Source organism: Clarias gariepinus, chromosome 20 (assembly GCF_024256425.1).
Source record: "Clarias gariepinus isolate MV-2021 ecotype Netherlands chromosome 20, CGAR_prim_01v2, whole genome shotgun sequence".
Classification (NCBI taxonomy): domain Eukaryota; kingdom Metazoa; phylum Chordata; class Actinopteri; order Siluriformes; family Clariidae; genus Clarias; species Clarias gariepinus.
Genome location: NC_071119.1, coordinates 23,677,374 through 23,699,496, shown reverse-complemented (window position 1 = coordinate 23,699,496; position 22,123 = coordinate 23,677,374). Strand labels below are relative to the sequence as shown.

At 39.0% G+C, this 22,123-nt stretch overlaps 1 protein-coding gene across 3 annotated transcripts in view; it reads left to right on the top strand.

Annotated features, from left to right (window-relative positions):
* Positions 1-15,255: 15,255 nt before the first annotated feature.
* rtn4b (reticulon 4b) overlaps positions 15,256-22,123 on the top strand; it is a 28,113-nt gene continuing 21,245 nt past the window's right edge. The window contains exons 1-2 of one of the 3 annotated variants that reach the window (XM_053479657.1): positions 15,256-16,237; positions 21,513-21,593. In XM_053479657.1, coding sequence (XP_053335632.1) covers positions 15,508-16,237; positions 21,513-21,593 — 811 coding nt within the window. In that variant the 5' untranslated portion in view covers positions 15,256-15,507. The remainder of the gene's footprint in view (positions 16,238-21,512; positions 21,594-22,123) is intronic. The other 2 variants (XM_053479658.1, XM_053479659.1) reach the window with 2 other exon arrangements.

Genomic DNA, 22,123 nt, shown 5'->3' with positions numbered 1-22,123 from the left:
AATTCACAAAATGTAAAAAAAAAAAATATATATATATATATATATATATATATATAATAATTTACGTCGAATAACTAATGTTTTTTAAAAAGGTTGTTAATTATTAATTATCAGTGATGAACTACAATAAACCTTTTTGAGGAAAGCAGTTGCTGACAAGATGCTGAAAAAAACGTGTGTGTGTGTGTGTGTGTGTGAAGGGCAGCCTCAGCATTTGGCACTTCAGTTCCAATCGATCTCCCACAGCAAACCGGGCCGAGCCAGAATCTTGAGCTGGGTCATTGTTATTTTCTATGTGATTTTCTCTATGTGTGTGTGTGTGTGTGTGTGTGCGCAGTCAGAGAAGTGCAGCGTCACTCGCCCCTTTACCTCGCTCGCCTCAGCTCAGCTGGCTTCTTTGTCTCCCTGCAGCTTTACTCTCACATCCGCATTCAGTCCACTCCCAGCACTCAGCTCACGGCTCGTCTACACACACTCGGGCTCATCCTGGGTCCAAACACAACTCTTAAAGCTATAAAAATAATGTGCAGGATTTTATATATTTGGCAAGCAAATTGATTAAAGCAGAACCCCAAAGTAATGTGTTCATCTGGATTGTTTTAGGCAGGTTGATATTTTTTTTTATATATTTGTGATTTTAGTATGTTTTGTTGACGTTAATGTTTTTTTGCACCAATAAACAGAAAGTGGTTAACTAAGTCTGAGAGTGAGCGAGAGGTTCTTGGTTGTTGTTTTTTTTTCCATAGAGAGCAAAAAAAAAAAAAAAAAGTAAGGATCCTTCCTGCATACGCAATGTAAATGCGCTGACAAATCCACCACGCCGGGGATAAACGCCAAGCAAGCAGAACTCCATAATCCTCGCAGTGTTTCTCAGCAATTCTTATTACCACAACTAGAGGATCTATAGGACTAAGAGACTTATAGAACGGATAGAAATGGCGCACAAAACGTGATACTGACTGTAGATCTGTACGGTCGGCGGGACTGAGGAGAGAACAGCTGAACCCACATTCACAACCATAACAGAAGCACTTTTAGTAAGAACACACATCTGATACGGTTATGTCATCTTAAACAACACGCCGTCGCCGCAGTAATCGCTTCTAAGTCATTTAGAATCGCCTCAGTGTTGTTTTATTTACACCTAGCGCTAGCTACAAAGCTAACTAGCTTCTAACACAAGGCTGAATCCAAAATCCCTCTCTCACCCCTGATCAAGGGCACTACTTGGTGTGTAGAACAAGGGATTGTACATCCTACATAGCGCACTAGCTTTCTGTTTAGCGATATTTAGCATTCGGTTTCAGAACCTGGAGGCTAACGGAGCTGATATTCTAAAGTGGAATAAGTTAATATATAGCCTATATATATACAGTAAATCTGCTGAGTTTCTCTGGACTGTTCACCACCTCCATGGTTTATTCTCCTCACCTTTTTGGACACACAGTACCGGGAAGAATTTAAAGCTATTTTCACACCCTTTTAAGTACACTAACTGTCGGTCGCCAGCTCTGAACGTCGCGGGAAGTTCCGCGGAGCGCAGAAGGATGTGTGCTGGTGGAGCAAAATAACTGAAATAAATCATAATCTGTCGAGAATAAAATGGTGTTTAGGGCCTCCGAGTGGCGCAGTGGTAAAGCGCTTGCCCTATCGTCCGGGGATCGCTGGTTCGAACCTGGGTGATGCTGTTTTCCTCTCACAGCCGGAGGCACAGAGAGAGATGATCGGCCGAGCTCTCTCGGGGGGGGAGGGATGAGAGGTACTTGCGCTCCCACATTAATCACGGCTCTGCAGCCAATCAGGGGCATCTTTGAGCTCGCGCACGCGGAAGGAGCGGCTAGCGCTTTCCTCCAAGTGTGTAACTCCGCCCCTTATGGTGCGTGAGCAAGCAGTTCGAAAAGATGCAGTTGGCTGACGTCACGCGGTTCGGAGGAAACACGGGACAGTGCTTTTATACAACAGTTCCAAGATATTTCTTATCATATTTCGCAAATGACCATTACTTTTGCCTGAATGATGCATCAAGCATCTGTGTGTTTTGGCGCTTCAGGTACAAACAGAAGACTGTACAATCCCTGTATCATTCGTTCATTTGATTTTCAAAATGAGCTATGATTATACCATATACTCAATAAACCATTCCGCATTAGAATTTCATGACAAAGCAGGCTGTTTTGCGCGGTATTATAATATTATACAATAGTGGTATTGTTCTTTTATTGGATCTTTCCTGAAGGTGGATAAAGAGACAGCGAGCTCTCACAGGAGACAACACCGCACATCCAACCTGAGGTCTGTCTAGCCAGGGATCAGAAAGGGGTCGACCACATGCTGCATTAACAACAACGTTATTCATACTGTTTGTTGCATACCCTGTATTACCTTAATAAATTATGCAAAAGAACTTGTGGGACTTTGCCGCACCAATGTGGAAAAGAAGTAAAGCGGCAGTGTAACCTGTGATACTCTGATTTGTGTGTAGATTTGTGTGTGTATGAATGTGCAAACATGTACTGTCCTTATTGTGGTTTCAAATATGCCGTTCTTACAGTGGCCCTGAAGTCAGTTTTGTTTTTTTGTACTTCACGGCCACCGTAGTTTAAAGTGAAGCAGAACACACAAGAAACAAAGATAGAAAAACAAGTTCCTACTTCCTGTATATCTTGAGTGACAGATGTCTCGTCCAATCAGCGGTAAGCATTTCATTCGCAAACTATACAGTACCTATCCTTTCCTGTTTGTATCTGACTGGCCGAGAAGTGCAATACAAATTAACCAAACGGAAAACTAAATAACAAAACCAGAACCAAATTAACAAATTCGAAAACAAAATAATAAATTAGTTTTGGGTTTTGTTATTTTGTTTTCAGATTTGTTAATTTGGTTTTGAATTTGTTATTTTGTTTTTGGTTTTGTTGTTTTGTTTTTGTTATTTCGTTTTTTTTTATTTATTTTGTTGTCAGTTTTGTTTTGCACTTCACGGCCACCATAGCTTTCTTTTCTGGCGTGTAAATATTTTTCTTAAACATTTAATTTTGCAGCGGAATATTGGTGACTAAAAATCCTAAAATGAAAGTTTGTACTTGCACAATATCGTATGTATATCAGGAAACTTACTTATGTTTTTTCACCATCAGTAATATTTAGTAAGAGAAAGAACAATGAGAGTGTACCTTTAACAGACTGTTGTGCTTCTCCAACTCTGAAGATGAATGTACTGTACTGTACTGAATAGATGTTGGAGATGTTCATCTTATTTCTCTGTATTCATTAGGGGGAGGACCACAAGCAGATAATTCTCCATCCATCTACAAACCACTTTAGTCCAACTAGGAACCGTCAAGACCAATGGTGCCTATTTTTATGACTGTGGTGGGACTCCAGTCAACATTCACACGCTCACTCATTAACTCTGGAATTAGAATAACCTGCATGTCTTTGGAGTGTGGAAGGAAACCGGAGTACCTGAATGAAACCCTGAATCAAACCCAGACCCTGGAGGTGCAAGGCAACACGCTAACCATTAAGGCAGTTTCTTCACTCTCGCAGACTTACTGATTTGCTCATCCTGCTTTAAAGATGTTCGGCAATGCAGCATCTCGCTCTCTCTCTTTCTCATACACCTACTCATTCATTTTTTTTTTTAGTCTGAGATCACTCTTTCCCCTCCAGCACTGACACACATTCACTCCTTAATTAATTTCTGCTCCTCACCCACATTATACAAGGAGCACTCTACCCCTCCTTTCAAGCCACCGCCAGAGTCTGGCTTTGCAAAACAAAGATGTAGATCTGAGACCGAAGCAGCAGCACTCCGGATCACACTCGAGTCACTTTAGCTGCCTCATCATGATGGCAGTGCAGTAATACTGCAGCACTGGGAACGCCAGCACAGGAGGCAATGCGATACCTGCTGCAAGAGAATCTTATAGCAAAACAAAGCAAGGCTTTTCCTCGCTGAGGCTTACATGCGCTACTTTCAGAATAGTATGATTTATGATGATTAATGAACTGGAGATTTGCCGGGGTTAGAGGAATACGCCAGCATTTTTCTCTCTCCTCTGTATGAGGGTTGTGGACATAAATTCTGGCAGATGTCCCTGTATTCATGGAAACAAAAACAGAAAATCTCGACCCGAGTTATAGTGTAAGGGCGGTTGGTGGGTTTTGTGTTTATATAACGCAAACTCGCAACTACAACATTTACACGCCTAACAATAAAGATGAGAGACAGTCTCACCAGAAATCTTCTTATGGACTATCCATTAAAAGTAGTACTGAAAAAGTTATAGAAAGAAAAAAGGAATAAAACACAGTAACACCTTGCTGTTATAGGAAAATAATCAACAACAGGGTGGTTTAATGCAGCTGGAGTCTGACCTGGTGATTGACTATTTTTCAATTACTGTTCATCCTAGTGTATAATAAAAAAAAATATTAAAATGTAAGAAAAGAAACATTCCCTTTCTACATTTTTGTCTTCGCTGGAGGCTTAACCAATCCAATTTGATTTTTTCCCTAATGTGACCTCACTTAAGAAGATCTGCTGTGAGCTTACGCAAGCAGAAGGAGTGGATAGCGCTGTCCTCTGAGTGTGTTACTCCACCCCCAACTGTGCGTGAGCTAGCAGTTCGGACAAAAGCGGTCAGCTGGCGTCACATGGTTTGGAGGAATCACGTGATAGTCTTCGGCCCTCCCAACTGACCGACTAAATTAGGGAAAAAATCAGGGTAAAAAAAAAAAAACCTCTCTACCTCTGATCATCTACGAATCATAAATAATAGCGATTAACCAATCAGGATTTAATATCGTTATGCAAGACTCACAAGCTCACGCAAGTGCGCGTCATTTTTCACGCTGTTCGCATTTTCGCAATGGCTGAGAAAACAGTTTAAGCACAGCTTTTGACATACAGTGGAACTTTGGATTACGAGCATAATTCATCCCGGAAGTGTGGTCGTATTGCAAAACACTCGTAAATCAAAGCAAATTTTGATAGGAAATAAGAAATAATGGAAACTCAAATAATTTGTTCCACAGCCCAAAAAAATAAATACATAAAAAAGAAGGAAAGACTGCTTTGTCAGAAGAATTTGCAAGGAACACCGCTAATGTCACTCGCGTGAGCACATACTAACGGAGCCACTGCAGTAAAGTAAAACAAACAAATGAATAAATCTGCACTTTACCTAAAGAATCGCGACAGAGCAGTGTTTCTGTGTAAAACAGAGAGAGTATGTGTTTGTGTGTGTCTGAAGCCGAGAGGGGGAGGGGGGTATAAAGGTGAGAGTAAATAAAAGTAAATAAAATATGTTTTACACACACACACACATTCTCACAATGTTATGTGAAAAAAAGGACACGCGTGCACAGATGTTGATTATACCAGTAAAAGACGAGCACTAAGACCCAGCAGGGGAGATGATTACCCGCAATTCCACAGCACAAGAGAGAGAAAAAACGTTGGCTCAGTTGTGATCAGGTGACGCTCGGCACCAAAACAAGAAGCGCATGCGTGATACTTTATACTCGGTACTCGTAAACCAAGACTTGCTCGTTTTCCAAGTCAAAATTTATTTAAATCTTTGCTCGTCTTGCGAAACACTTGCAAACTGCGTTACCCGCAATCCGAGGTTCCACTGTTTTATGCGCACAAATCCTCTATCCGGAGACGCGATGAAAATGAAGGATTCAGTTTAATACCAAAGTTTTGGAAAACACTGACGGCTTTAATGATTTTAAAAGACGCGTTCTTTACCCAATTTGTGTAATTTTATTCTCAATTTAAAGAACGTTTTGTTTTTTCCGGTAGACTTTGTGGCTTCACCTACATGCTTGGATACAAATGGGTTAAAAAAAGGTTTTTTAATGCCATAAAAGTAATTTAATGATTTGTGTGTGTGTGTGTGAGAGAGAGAGAGAGAGAGACTGGTGCGTAGTCATACAAAACTACAGTACTATTAAATTGAATTATTTAATTACTAATGTTTATGTAGATTTTTATTCTACTCTTATACTCCTTCCCAGATGAAAGCAATGGAAAGGATCCCTCCCCCTAATATTAATAAAAAAATTAATACTTTTAACCACACCATCCCCTTAGATTTTTTTTCCCACTGATTTCACTTCACTAAATGTTTTCTGACAGATTTTTCAAATCTGCAATCGGACTTCCGTTATGAAACAGACTTTTGTCTTATTTTTCCAGAAAGGCAAATAAGAAACGTTTCGCATTAAAGGGGATGAAGCATGCACTTCAGATACAGTGATTGAAGTGAGATTCATGAGAAAACCTCTAACAATTGCATTTCCTTTAATTTTACTGTATTTAATTGTACATTGTTTTTTCTAGTATAAAAACTGATATGATCTTGTCTAAAGAACCATATTTGGTGACTGAGAGTCACAGCGGAAATGTTGATCTCGAATCGACAGTCAATCTTTCTCTCACAGGCCCAGAAGCGCCTCGTCATCCTGACTGTGATCTCTACAGTGAGTCGGGATTTCTCACTCCTGTCTAGCGTCCTCGCTCAGGCATCTCAGCCTGGAATCTCATCTCTTAGGCAATGATTAGAAATTCTAAAGGAATGAGTAACACATTTTTTCGGTCATATCCTGTGCGTTGAGCACCTTTTGCCTTCTTTAAAAGAAGAAACTGTGTGCTAAAGTCCTGGACTGATCTATAAACCAGCTGATAGTTTTTACACCAAGTTACACCACCAAATCTAAACTAGACAGCAAGCTTGGTGAACCAGCTAAATATGAAAGAATCTATGGAGGCTCTATCTCGCAACTCACAGCACACAAAGGATCCGGTGCCAACGCCCTGGTGCCAGACACAGCAGCACACCCCAAGAGGTCTTACGGAGACATGCCCCAAGGGGAACCAGAAAACTTAATGGTTTTAACAGTATAAATGGTTTTAATGTTATGGCTGATCATTATTTTTTGAAGTTATGCCCAAGTTACGGTATGTTTGACCCGAAAACTGCGGGATTGGCAACGCGAGACATCTGATGTGTCTTGGGGGTGGATAAAATAATATTCCTGACTCTTTTACTGATGGCTAAACCCTGAGACTATATAAAGATGGAATTCTTGCCCAGTCTGGGGTAGACACATTCCAGCACAGAATAGCCCCAAGCTGGCAAAACACTCTTTGTTACATAACCACCATCTTGCACAATCACTATTCTTATCAAAAATTAAAAAAATAATAATAATAATTTGGATGGTTGTAAACAGAGAATGATAGTATGTGAAGATACACACCTGGGGGCGGGGAATAGAGTTTAACCTTTAGAGAACATCTTATTGGATGAACACAATGCTATTACAAGATATATCATAAATAATAATAATAAAACTTTAAAATTAAATCTTTTTAGCTATATTACCACATTGGTGTCTATACCACCAAACACCAAATTGAGCAGCTCTCAAAAACCAGAAGCTTAAAGCACCCACTCGTCTTATCTAAAGCGCTGTATGATTCGCAAATAAACAAGGCAGGGGTATAAAGAGCAAAATGAGGGCATGGCTCAGCCAACCTGCAGCGTGCCATCATCATTGCTCACTCTCCATAATCGAACAGTACTTAGTCATGCTTCATGAATTATTCTGTTACCCTTTTGTTCCCCGAAAAATCCCCTGAGCACAGACATGACCAGCACTTCACATGGTTATTTCTATTCCCTGCTTTCACTTTTCCAGCTGCTCACTGAGGGAGGGTGGAAGCGCTGGACTTGAACTTGGATGTCAGAGCTTCACTGGCTTTTACAAGCAGAGCCAGTTATCATATTACATTCCTTTAAAAATAACACGAATGACATGATGGATTGATGTTCTATCACCACTGGGGGATGAGGATCATTATGAGGAGCAACTGCTAGAGTTTGCCTTATAGCTACAGCCTGTGCAGGGAAAGAATGAATGTATTCAGCATTGTTTCTACAGTTCTGTTTGCAAGTTACAGTATATGAACCAGGAGTACTAAATAGTACCTTCATCCAGGCTGTTGCTTTATAACTATAGAAACCATGAGAATCGTTACCCATTGTATAGGTACCATGGTAGTTCGATGGTATGTGTACCATGGTATTTTTGACTGTACCATGATATGTATTTGCTGATATAGTACATAGTTCTACTGCCTGTACCATACTAAACTGGTGGTACTGGTACTGGTATCTACAGTAATATGGTACAGGATTTACAAACATACCATATTAAATACGGTAGCGACTCTGGTACCCAATATGTATCATGGTATTCACCAAAGTATTGTCACACACATCATAGTACTCTCATGGTACCCACTGAAGTGACACAGTACCTACCCAGGTAGTCTCTAAAGTCCTATGTTGCCTAGTATTGTGATGTCTGAAGTACCACAGTAATACATACCATAGTAAAATCTCACTCACTCACTCATCGTTATACAGCTTTATACAGGGTCACAGGGGAGCCTGGAGCCTGTTTCAAAAGGCGGGGTACATCATGGATGGGGAGCCAATCCATCACAGGGCACACACACACTTACATGCTCATTTACACACTATTCACACATTAATTCGTAATTGCCAATTAGCTCAATCTACATGTCTTTGGACTGTGGGAGGAAACCGGGGTACCCACAAAGAAGAGGAGAACATGCAAACGCCATGTACACAGGGTGGGTGCGAGGCAACAGTGCTAACCAATAAGCCATGGTGCTGCAAATCAATGTAGCTCTAATTTTCTAAACTTATTCCAAAATATACTCAATACAGTGTCATTTTGTACCCTAAATTATCTTTCTAGTATGAAAATATTTTTCAAAGACTGAATAAACGTCCACACTAGCTTAAATTCCTTTAGCACACAATAACCACTAGCTTTAATTACATAGGCTAATATAATAAGCAAAACATTAGCTTGCTTCTTATATTAATTTTGTGCTTTACCGAACATACAGTAGTTGGGGAAATTAATATAATAGTTTCCATTAACAGTGAAAAGTATTAAATACTTGTGGGAACAATATAGATTAGCAAGCTACGTAGTCTAATGCTAGCTATCATGCTTGCAAACAAGCCGATGAAGTAATTTGACTAATATTATTTGTTAAATATGAATATAATATCAGCTACTGTGCCACTATGGTAATGTTAGCTAGCCTGCTAGTAAACCTTGCTAGAGCTAGCAGGAAAAAATCTCAACCATTCAGTGGTTATACGTATACTGTGAAGGGAAAGAGGGTCATTAATTACTATTGGTTAGTTTACTAAAATATGTTTAGCTAGGCTGCTACTTAACTTGTAGCAATGTTTGCTAGATAAAATGTTAGCTAGCAAACGTCTCTGGCAGTTTCATTTCATTTACCCAAGTATGACTTAACAGCTAATGCTAGCTAGTTTGCGAGACACGTTTTAATCACACTAATGTGATCATAATGTTAGATAGATGTGGTTATGATGTTAGCTATCTTGCTACTCTTGGTAATGTTGACTTGCTTACTTAACTTTGCGCTTCCTGAAAAAGTATAAAGGTTACTAGCCACCGTAGTTACTGGAATTACAGTAGTTTGTTCTCTAAACAGTCGCTAGTTAAACACAGTACTGTAAAGCTACACAATGTGACTAAAGCTGTTTTAATTTCCCAGAATAATAGTTAGTCAATGTTTGCTAGCTTTATAACAACTTGTGCTTCATACATGGATGGTGATGCAGCATTCTGTTATGTTTAATAGTAGAAAAATGTTTCGGGTGCGTAGAGAACAATCTATAATGTAAAAGGTATACTATAGTATAAGCCTTAAGGCTTCTCAGGGTTGTTTTCTGGCGTGTCAGAAATATCTCGGGGCACCTCCAGGGCTGTCACCATGTAATCAAGACGCTTAAACGGTTTCGGAAAGACGCAGGCGGTCCTTTTTTTAGGACTCTTATCCTATCCAGCTTTCAGCGCAAGGCCTCATTCCTGAGATAGCAGCAGAGAGGAAAGGAGTGGGAGTCATGCGCTCTTGTTAAGATATTAGAGAAACAATATGTAAGAAGTTAAATATGTTGCTTTAGTAATAACAGGGGTACTTTTTAATGTGTTTGACGTTTTGCCTATAGTATGTCGTTTGCATGATGAAAAACGGGCGTTTTTTTTTACAAAGCAATATTTAGACAACAAACACTACAGCGTCATGACCGAATGACCGTGAAGATTCTCCATGAGAAGAGTCATCCAGGTCACAGGTCTCCCTAAAGTGCTGTTCAGACACAACCGCACTTGTTTTTACGTTTCAGAAGCTTAAAATTCCACTTAAGCACTTTTGGCATGACTGAGTGACTTAGTTTGGAGTAAAGGGAAAATGATGTGTGTTTCAATTTTGGCCTGGTTCTTGGTACATTAATCATCTCTCTCTCTCTCTCTCTCTCTCGCTCTCTTTCTCTTTCTCACTGCGGCTTTAGAAAAGTGATACAGTTAGGAGAGGAAAACAGTGTGCAAACTAAATAATGTAGTTTGGACATGCTGGTAAGACTGTGTGTGCTTTCTCTGTTTCACTCACCAAGATCGGATGGCTGTTCTTTTTAAAGAAAGAAAGAAAGAAAGAAAGAATATCAATCACCATTAATTGCTAATCAATTATTAATATATATTGGTCATTCCTTATGATGATGATGATGATGGTGTCTAGTATTATTATTATTATTATTGATATAATACCTTATTCCATCAGCAGTGCATTTCAAAATTCCTGCCACCTTGCAGTTTAACCCATAAGAGCCCAGATCCATTTCTCCTTTAAGCGACATTATAGAGGATATTACACACACTGGTGGTACAGTGGCTTTGTGGTTAGCACTTTTGCCTATGTGTTATACATATGAGAAGTTATTTAAATATTAGAATTGTTCAATAGAAAAAAAAAGCTGGCTTTTTAAAAATGAACTAAGTATGTAACATGTACTACCCAGACACTCCACCATTTCGATATGATGTCATGGTGCAAAAGTTCACAGATTGTCACATGACTACACCAGGACATTCATTAGACGTCACTTAGGGGCTAAGTGAAGGGAATAAAGCAGAATTAGGACCTTTCCAGAGCTTTTAAATGGATTGTGACACCTTTGTCACCGGAGGTTCTTATGGGCTACATCTATAAGTCAATGAAACCACATCCATCACCCATATCGCAGTAATCCAAGAACGTGTGCAGGGAGAGTAATCCGTCTCAGCACACTGCAAACTCTGAGTAATATAATGCGGTGCAGGAGTTACATGCAAGGAAGGATAGCGTTGCTTTTCCCAGATGCTCTGATGTCTCCGAAAGTGCATTAGGGGATTAAATCACGTTGGTTACAGGACATCAGAATATTGATTACTTTTCAGAGGATCAATAAATGACCCGAGAATGTCAGAGGGCGGCTTTAAGCACTCCAAGCTCACATGATGAAACCACGGCCTTTATTTCATGTCATGTAACTACAGCATCGAGGTCTATACTATGTACAATAGGAAAGTTTATTTTATTTTTGTTTTTTATTAAAAAAAAAAAAAAAGGATCTGTCCTTGACCTTCTCTTTAGATAACATGTTTTTACAAGCTGAACTTTGGCTCGCATTACATCATTCCAGCAGCTCACAGAGACTAAACCAGCTTTTATTGCTTTTTGACAAGATTAAATGTTCTCACTAGTATAAAGGGCATTTTTATTTATTTATTTGTTCTTTAATATATTTATTTTTTAATACATAAATTATCTTTGGAAACTGTCCTCCACCAGATTATGTGAATGTTTAACATGTTTTTGTTGAATACTGAACATTTTTGGACTGAACATGCTGAACTTGGATTTAGACAGTGGCTTAGTGTTTGTCTTGCACCTTCAGTGTCGGGGTTCGATTCCCACCTAGGGGGCTGTGTACTGTACATGGAGTTTGCATGTTCTTCCTGTGTTTGATGTAGTTCCTCCGGGTACTCCGGTTTCCTCCCACATGCAGATGTTGCCCGTATTGTGTGAATGAGCATGTGAGTATGTGTGTAGCCCATTCGGGGTGTACCATGCCTCGTGCCCTAAGTCTCCTAGGATAGGCTCCAGCCCCCCCAGGACATCGTATACAGGATAAAGCGGTATAGACTTCATCTATCTTAATAAATAAATAAATAAACAGGGAATATGTTATTGTGATGAACTTGAATCGGCTTTAACATGGTTAAGGTCATGGGGTCGACTTAAATTCGCTAATCCACCTACAGTAAGGTTTCAAAATGTGGGAAGAACCCACCAGAGACCACCACGATAAAGATAGTCCATGTAAATTACATATTGTTCCTCTTTAATGTGTACGTAATGCATCCGGAGGATGAAATGAGTCACGTGGGATGAGCGGAGCTGCTTCCTCTTTGTTATGTCCACTGGAAACAGGAAAGACATAATAATAATAATGATTATTAAAGAAACAATGTGACAACCAAAATGACGCCTTGACAAAGCGTTAAGAGGATCTCAATTTATCTCTCTATATGTCCTTCCATCTTTCTGCTTCTACTTTCACTTTATGTATTCTGTTTATCTAGATATTATTTTAATTACCTATTGTGTGCATAGTATTTTGACAGTTGGTGTGTGTGTCCTTGTTGTTTAACATGGTTTATACTGCCGTGACAACTTCAGAGATTAATTATCTTCACTACATGGCCAAAAGTATGTGGACACCTGCCCATCACACCCTTGTTCTTCTCCAGGATGTTGCCACAATCGGCAAATCTAGCATTTACAATTCCCCTCAATATAAGCATGTGCAAATATCTAGTGGAAAGACTTTATAGAAGAGTAAAGGTTATAATAGCGACAAACTTCTGTTTGGTGTCCTCAAACTTCTGGACATATAGTGTATCTATCCATCTGCACACTTATCCGCCATAAAGTTTATACTGTACAACAGATTTATAAAAAATCGCTTTAAAATGTTTAAGGTTTAAGAGGTTGCGAGATTTTAGTTTATGATAATGCACAATTAAAAACTTATGAGATATGAAACCAAAGTTAGAGCACTGTGTGGAGCTTCTTTACACATGTATGAAGTAAACAGACCCCAAACTCCATTTAATTTCTCCTAGTAGCAGGTCCATAATAACCAAGCTGACGGAGATAATTTATTAAAGATCTTGGGTTCGGTTGGAATCTTTGTGCCAGTTTTATTATTAACAGATCTTTAAAGAGTACAAAGCGGCATACATTGTGAACAGGTCATTGATGTTTTACTATAAATCTTTTTTTCCATAAATTAGGCTATAATTGTGTTAACAATTACAATATAATAAGAAAAGAAATGGGGATTTCAAAATTCCCCGTTTTGCTTGTCGCTGGGTAAAAGCACCTTCAGATGGATGATTTATACCTCCACATCTGAAAAGAGGCAGTACAGTTGATTAGTGGGTAACACTGTCGCCCTGCACGTCCAGGGTACGTGTTCAATTCCCACCTTGGGGTCCAAAGACATGCAGATGTTTCCAAATTTGCCATAGTGTGTGAGTGAATGTTGACAGTGGAAATAAATACAATGGTCACCATTGCCCTCCACAGTCCCTAGTTGGACTACAGAAGTTCCTAGATGGATGGATGTATGATTATGTAAACAGTAAGGAAAGAAAGGGGGATCCCAAGTTTCCTGGTCATTTCTTACTCACACATCGTCTATACTGCTTTATCCTGTACACGGATTCACGGGGGGATCTGAGATCCAACACCACTCATAAATGGTCTCAGGATGCTTTACTGTTAGCATGACACAAGACTGATGGTAGCACTCACCGTCATACATTTCAATAAGGTGCTGCAAACAAGCCACTTCTCCACAGGAAAAATATCAGGTACAGGGATTGGACTGCTGAGAACTGGAGTAAAGTCATTTTCGCTGATGAATTTCCTTTCCCGATTGTTTGTGACATCCAGAAAAAAAGCTTGTTCGTAAAAGAAAAGATGAGCAGGACCATCAGTCATGTGTCATGCCAACAGTAAAGCATCCTGAGACCATTTATGTATGCGGTTGCTTCTCAACCAAGGGTGTGGGCTCACTTACAATTTTGCCTACGAACACAGCTATGAACAAAAACATCCTCCAAATGCAACTTTTCACAACTATGCAAGAGCAGGTTGGTGATAAACAATGCTTTTTACAGCATGGTGGAGCGTCTTGCCATAAGGCGAAAGTGATAACTAAGTGGTTTGAGGAACAAAATGTTAAAATTTGGGGTCCATGGCCAGGAAACTCCCACCATTGAGAACTTCTTGTGGTCAATCCTCAAGAGGTGGTGGACAAACAAAAACCAACAAATTCTGACAAGCATTGAATATGGAAGATTGGGCTGCCATCAGTCAGTCAGTCAGACAACATGCCAGGGCAAATTGAAAACGAAGGGTCAGCGCTCATCCGGAGATCGCTGGTTCGAATCCTGGGTGATGCTGTAACCTCCCGCAGCCGGAGGTCTAGAGAGAGCTGATTGGCCGAGCTCTCTCAGGGGAGAGGGATGAGAGGTACTTCATGCTCCCACATTAATCACGGCTCTACAGCCAATCAGGGGCGTCTGTGAGCTCATGCAAGTGGAAGGAGCGGTTAGCGCTGTCCTCCCAGTGTGTTACGCCGCCCCCAACGGTGTGTTGAATGAGCAGTTCGAAAAGATGCGGTCGCCTGGCGTCACATGGTTTATAGGAAACAAGTGCATTATAAATTAAATTCATTATTATTATTATGTGATAGTCTTCGGCTCTTCTGACTGAGTGGTAGTAGTAGCCTTAATGTGGGAGCCCCCTAGTGACGGGGAGGACTTGGACGCGACTAAATTAGGGAGAAAATGGGAAAAAATCCCCCCAAAAAAATTTATAAAATAAAATAAAAAAGTAATTGTCAATAAAAGCCTTTGACGCTTATGAAATGCTTGATATTAGTAACGTCTGACAAAAAGATCTAAAAAGAAAAAAAAACCCTTGAAGCAGAAGACTTTGTGAAAATGTATAATATTTGTGTCATTCTCAAAACCTTTAGCCACGAGAAACAATATATAAATATGTTATATATATTATATGTATGTATATATAAGGTCTAAAACCTGATCACATGCATTTGATAATAAAACTGTGGCGTCTCTTTACTTCATGGGTGTCTGGGGATGTGGGCGTGGTCAGCGGGCGTAGTCTTAGTGATATGGGGCGGGGTTTTCGCTTCAGGCTCTGTGATTGGCTGGATGACGTGACAGTCAGGGAAGGTTGTTCCAATATTCCGCAGCAGCAGCACAAGGTTGAGCTCATGCGCTGCTGCTGCTCCTCCGTGCCGGCGGTCAGCACCTCTTACTCCGAATAAACACCGCAACATAACAGCAACACGGGGCCGGTGTGCGGAATAAACCACAGGAGGTGACACAGGGGGGGATTAGGAAACAGCGCGTCGCCATCTTTTTCTTCAAGATATTTAAAAGAAACAGACTGATATTGAGATAATTAGAGAGAGGGAAAGATAAAATCACGTTTTCAAGATGGCCGAACAAGTTTCGTCCACAACTCTAGACGAGGAGGTGATGATGATGATGGGGAAGGAGTCAGGGTTCAGTCAGGTGCCCGCACATGGTGTGTTTGGTGGAGAAATGGATGTACGAGCCGCGAAGGAGACTGAAGGTCTGGAGAAAGAAGATGCTGATTCGATTTCTGAACCTGTGGATCTTGAAAGCCCTGAGGAACCAGACAGCACTCAGATGGAGGATTTGATTAGTGTAGGGAAGAAACAGGAAGCTCTTAGAGACCAAGAACAAGCCTTAAACCTGATGGATCTCAAACAGGAGGAGGAGGAGGAGGATTATGGTTACGATTATGAGCATAAGGAACCTGCACCATCTTTCTCAGAGCAAAACCCTGTGATTTCATCATCTGCTACAGAGCTCTTACAGGCAGCCTTCAGACCAGAACCTGATGATGATGAGGTGAAGCCTGCTAAAAACATTCTGGATGAAGATGATGATGATTATGTGGTGAAGCCTGAAAAGAAAGAGGACGTCTTGTTGAAAACCGAGCTCGAAGAACAACATCAGGACTTTGTCTTTGGTGAGAAAGTGAAGGAGGACATCTTTGCAAGTCGTTTCGATCAAGAAAAGAAAGCTGAAAGTTTAATCTTGGAGGAGAAACAGGAGCCGGAGAGTAGGAATCAAGTGGAGGAACGATTCAGAGCCGACTCCGAGTCGACTCCTGCAGCCTCTGCCTCTCCAACAGCCTGTAAGTGAAGCTGGGTTTTTTATTTTTTAATAAAGATTATGGATTTATTTTTTCTAGTTTTGATATTTATTTAATATTATTATTTTTTATCTAATCCTATAAAAGGATCAATAGTAGCCAAATGATTCACAACGCGAGATTCTAACATATTTAATATTAAATTATATATATTAGGTTTTTTTAATATATATTTTTATGACTTATGAATCATGACATTTCAGGTTAAATTATTTTTATTATTATTTCTCACCAGCAAACATCTTAAATGTTAAAAAAAAACGAATAAAATGTCTATTTTTGCTATAATGACAGACAGAGAGAACCCTTTCTTGCTAATCAGGAGCTAGCATAACGCTTAGCTTAGCTTGTGCTAGGCTAGCTTAGCCGTCTGACTAGCCTGTAGCAAAAAAAACAACAACAAAAACAACCGTTTAAGTCACACACAAGGAAAAACGATGTGTTTTACATGTTTCGAAAACGCTATCAATGTTTAGGTTTGCAAATGAGCTTTAATTAAAGTTATTAGTTTATTGTATATGGGTGTTGTTTGGGAATGCTAATTCATGCTAGCGGGGTGTGTCAAACAATAGGAGCTAAACCTGTGTCAGGATTATTTATGGTTTCAGGGCATTAAAAATAAAAGATTTTGTGTGTGGTGTTTTTTAATATATGTAATGAGTGTTTTTGAACCAAGCTTGCATTAAGTCTCAACTCAAGTAAATAATAAAAATAATATTATTGATTTTAAGTTGCTTGGAAACAGGATACAGCCATTTTATTCATTATAAATATGTTCCTGTGTGTGAAAGCTTTTTATTATTATTTTTTTTTTATTTAATTCAGGTTTTTGTTTTTAAATACAGCATAGAGGTTATGGTGGATATAAAATGTGAGGGCATTATTACATTTAATAATCATGTCAGGGATCTTGACAGACAGGATGAGTTTAATCTGTACTTATTAATTAGCACATTAATCAAGCATTTGAGCTTGTTATTAAAAGGAAAAAAAGGGTATTCATTTCTTTAATTAATTTAAAACACTTGCTTTAATAACAAAGTGTTTGTATGCATGCACTCTTGTATCCTCGCCGTTAAGTGCCAAGTGCAGTGATGCTGCACATTTTCAGATTTTTTTTTTTTTTAACTGATTTGTCAATGCCTTTGACAAAAAAAAAACCTTTGGCTCGATTCCCAGGACCACACCCTTCCTACCAAGAGAAAAGGAAAGGGAGGGTGTCGGTTTAAAACCCAGCCTATATATAGATATATTTATATAGACGGCGTGGTCCTTATAGCCGCCGTTGCTCGTTTCAGTGCGTGAATGCTCTGGGTGTGTCTCTTCCTCCAGCGCCGGACCCTTTGTGCCAGAATCTGTGCACGAGGTTTGGGTTTGCGCTGCTAGACAATGAGACCAGCCTTCTCATCTTCAGAGCATGAGGTCATGCCATGTCTGTGATTTCTTCCATATGACTTATGTTAAAAAGTGAGAAGCACAGATTTATTATGATTTATGGATTTATTTATACTTTGTGATGACTTTCACACTGTTTTGTTTTAGCAGTCAGGTTTTAGGGGTAACAATCGTTTCAGTTATGAATCACAATTTTTTTGTGTGGTGATTTGTCAATACTCCAAAATGTATAAAAAAAATTTTTTTTTTAATTATCAGGCAGTGAACATAATTGGCTGGTTTTTAGTTTCAGTTCGACGGAGAGCGGAAGCTTCTGTGAGCTAATTAGTTTTAAACTTACTCATTACACTCGCTTACACCCATCTCAAAACACAGCGAGCACTAATTAGTTAATAATTTATGCTCACTGTCTAGTTAGGTTTTGAGACGTTGCTGTTTCTTTATAACCCTACAGGTGGCGCACTCTGTATTTTTTTATGCGTTTTCATTCCGTTTGGCTGTTCGCTGCTTAGTCAAAATTAGCTTCATTATTTATTTAATTTTAAGCTAAATGTTAAACTCTTGTATTCGAAATTAGTTTGTATTGTTTAAATGATGCGGTTGGTTTTTAAGTGAGAACACTAATTCCTGCCAATGTGTGAACACTTGAGTGCCATCTAGAGGATATAGAGGAACTGCAAGATACTACTGTCTCGGATATAAACATGAATATAAATTAAAGATGACTAAAATAAATAGTTAGATTCAGTGTGGCAATACAACCCAACATCGATAATTGTCCCCCCCCCCCCCCCATCTTTACAAAATATAGAACTGTAATATATTTTTTCAATATTGCGTGGCGTCTTGTCTTTAGTCATAAAATGACTCACAGGTTTGCTTGTCTGCTGTATTTTGTTTTGTTTTATTATTTTGTTTTGTTTTCTACTTTTCAAAATAAAAATGTACCACTCAGACATGGTTGCCATGACGACCACAGTACCGCTGATGTTCAGTCGTGGAACATGTGCACATCACTTTCTGCTCCAACACAGGGTTTGAGTTCTTTCACTCTGCATTGTGAATATTTTTTATTCTTTTTTTTTTAAGATTGATCACCTAATGCTTTTATCTCTCTTATTTTCACTTTCACAACCATTCGGTGATGACTACATTCTCAATCAAGCTCCACTGCTTGAAAGCTGTATCTCGGTGTGACTGTTTACACACGACAGTGTTCACCAGTCAGGCGGAAAATATAAAAAACAAAAACTGCGACCTGACCTCTTATGATTTATAAAAAATATATATTTTCTCCTACAGTACCAGTCAAACGTTTGTACACACCTTCTCATTTAGTGGGGTTATTTATTTTTTTTTTTTATTAAGTGATGTTTTCTACATTCTGGAACAATACTAGATTTTTTCCCCCCAAACTATGAAATAACACACATGGCATTAGGTAATTAAGTAACAACAAAAGGAGCCGTCAATTGTTATTTTAAGACATGAAGGTCAGCTGTTCTGGAACAGTTTTGATGAAACTGCCTTATGAAGACCTTTCCAGCAAATTAAGACCAAAACTGACCTCTGCTGCAGAGAAGAAGTTTATTTAAAGTTTACCAGCCTCAGAAATCACCAATTAACAACCAGCATCTCTGATCCATAATAAAGACTTTACAGAGCATAAGTACATCTTGGATACATCTTAATATCAACTTTCAGGGGAGATTATTGTGTTGTTGTTGTTTTTTTTGTTTTTTTGTATAAACGCCTTTAGGATTGTTTTACAGAGTAGAAAGAATGGGGGGAATAAGGGGTGTACAAACTTTTGACTGGTAATGTACATAGCGAATAAAAAATATATACATTCAGTTGTGGTGATATCTATTTCATTTATATAATAAGCATAAGCATTAAATGCTGATGTAACTTGTGTTGTTGAATGCATAAATGTCCCGTCTTGTACAAAATGTATATATTAGCATAAATCGATTCTTAATTGAAAACTGACCAACAAAAGACTTTTTTTTTCTTTCCACACTTTTTTTTTTTGAACCTTAGAAGTGCTAACTTTTTGATTGTGAGTAAAAAAATTTATAACACTACAGAATTTTTATCGTCAGTATCAATTCCACAAAGGAATCTCAATTCTTTCTTTTAGTTGTACCTGTGACTAACAGTGAAACTGGGTGGGAAAGTTTCACATTGTGAACCTCGTTTAAACCCTGAACTCTTTTATTTTTAGTTAATTCATTTATTTTTCTCCCCTCATACTATTTCTGTAAGCGCAAGGTGATAAAACACAGATTCAATTTGATCACATTCTGGAGCCCGGTCGTCCACAGCCGTGCACTTACTGTCCTGTCTGTTGTCATGACTTTAATCACACGCACAGATGGCTGTATTTTTTACACACATTTCCACTCAGGCGTGTTACCTTTTACCATTTTTTTTTTCCTGCTGAAAGCACGTACACAACTCTGTCCAACAGCGTCTTCTGACTCAGGAGTTAAGAACCATGTAAATGTTTATCTACAGAAGATTTGAAAGTAAGTTTTAAAATGCCACGTAAGAATTTTGAGGCTTGTGGTTCGATGTTTTGTTCTCCAGACCGATGATTACTGTTTGGTAGAAATAGAATACAGAGCATGAGAGATTCAGGAAAGGCAACCAGAGCAAGAAGAATTATAACCATACGATGGGGGGGAAGGGCGTTGTTTATAATGTTATGAAAAAATAGTTAAATAATTAATAAAAATCATGACCTTCAATCTGTAAATGATGGATAATAGCAACGGAAAAGGAGCTATGATGCACATTTTAGATTTATTAAATCTCCTGCTCCACACTTTCTGGGGTGTTGTCATGTTTTGAACTAATTCCTGACCATCTCAGACTTGTTTAACTTTTTGTTTTGGAAATAAACGTTTAAATTGGACTAATGCAATTGTCGAGGCGTACAGGCAGGACCGGAGGAATGTTAGTTTTTGACCCAAAATATTGATCCGACTCTGCTACGACAGGTGACGATACGCTCCCTTTCAGCTTGTTGGCATTGACGATCGCTAAACAGTTCATACATGCTTTTTTTTTTGTACAAATAAGACGCATGTTATCCCGCATGGTTATGGTGTTAACATTGGTGTTTCCAGTCAGATTTTTCTCTCAATTAGTCGTAGTCATGGCCCCATAAAGATGACCGCTACCAATCGGGGATGGCGAAGACGATCAAGTGTTCTTCCTCTGAGATACATATTTTGTCATTTTGTTCAAAGGGCGTAGACTGATTACACGTGCAGGAGTAGCTCGACTCCCAGTCCGTCTACGAGACGTTTCATTTAGTGCGACTTCAATCGATCTAACCTTCACATTTATTTAATATCGACTGATTATTTTGGCATCCGGGATTCCCTGTTCCCTGAAACACTGTTAGGTTTATGCGAGATTCAGTTCCTTAGGGGGACAGAGGTTCAGTCAAGTGGATTGGTGTGCTTTACGTTGTAGATTCATGTCAAAGGCGTACAAGACTCGCGTTGTTGGACTTAAGAACAAATCCAACTTACGAACGAGTTTCGTTCTGGGAGCATGTTTACAAGTCGGGGACTACCTGTACTCCGCCCAGTCAGGAGTCACAGCCTTTAGTTAATCTTGGTTGATCTTAAATAAAAAATAATTAATGTGGCCTGTTTTTGGCTTGACTGCTTGGGTCTTGTGGATATGTGATATATAATGTAATATTTTTAGTTAATTTCTGTGTCATCCAGGTGAGTTCATGACATGAAGGCGTGTGTTCCTGCACACTAACACTATCCCGCTTACACACGTCCTCTGGTTTTTATTATTGGTCCTCCTGACACATTTTTCTTATTTCTTTCTTCAGATGAACCCAGTCTTCCTTCCTTTGCTGCCGCTCCTGCCGCTCCTCCTCCTACTTTTTCGACTCTGGTGCAATTTTCTTCAGGCAAGTTCCTTCTCTGTGCTACTAATATTTTTTTCTTTTCAACCTGCCAACTAACACAGTGCATGCAGCAGTAAGGCTTTGAACACTTCTAATAATAATAATTGACTCTTTATCTTAAAGAGTAAATGCTTCTGATGTGCTAACATTGCTAGCTTTAACACGTTTAAGCTTGTCATCTAAGCAGGATAAAGGAACCGTTATCAGTGGATGCTGTGGATTCTTACAGAATGCTTCCAATGAAGGTTTGAAGTAAATAAGGAATGCATTTTAACATTTTTTTTCCTTCACGCTATAAGGAAGCTTCTCTTCAGAGATGACAAGACTAATTTTAGATCTATTAAGGGTATCATTACAGAATGTTAATGCTAAATGTTATAATAACTTCCTGGTCATCAGTTGATCAAGATGATTATATAACCCCGGTAACTAATTACAGAGGGAAAGCTGTATTCTTGACTAGCAAGTCAAAGGTCACTAGCTTTGAAAGAAATAAAGGTGGATAAGTAAAGACGCCTCCGGCTGGGTAATTT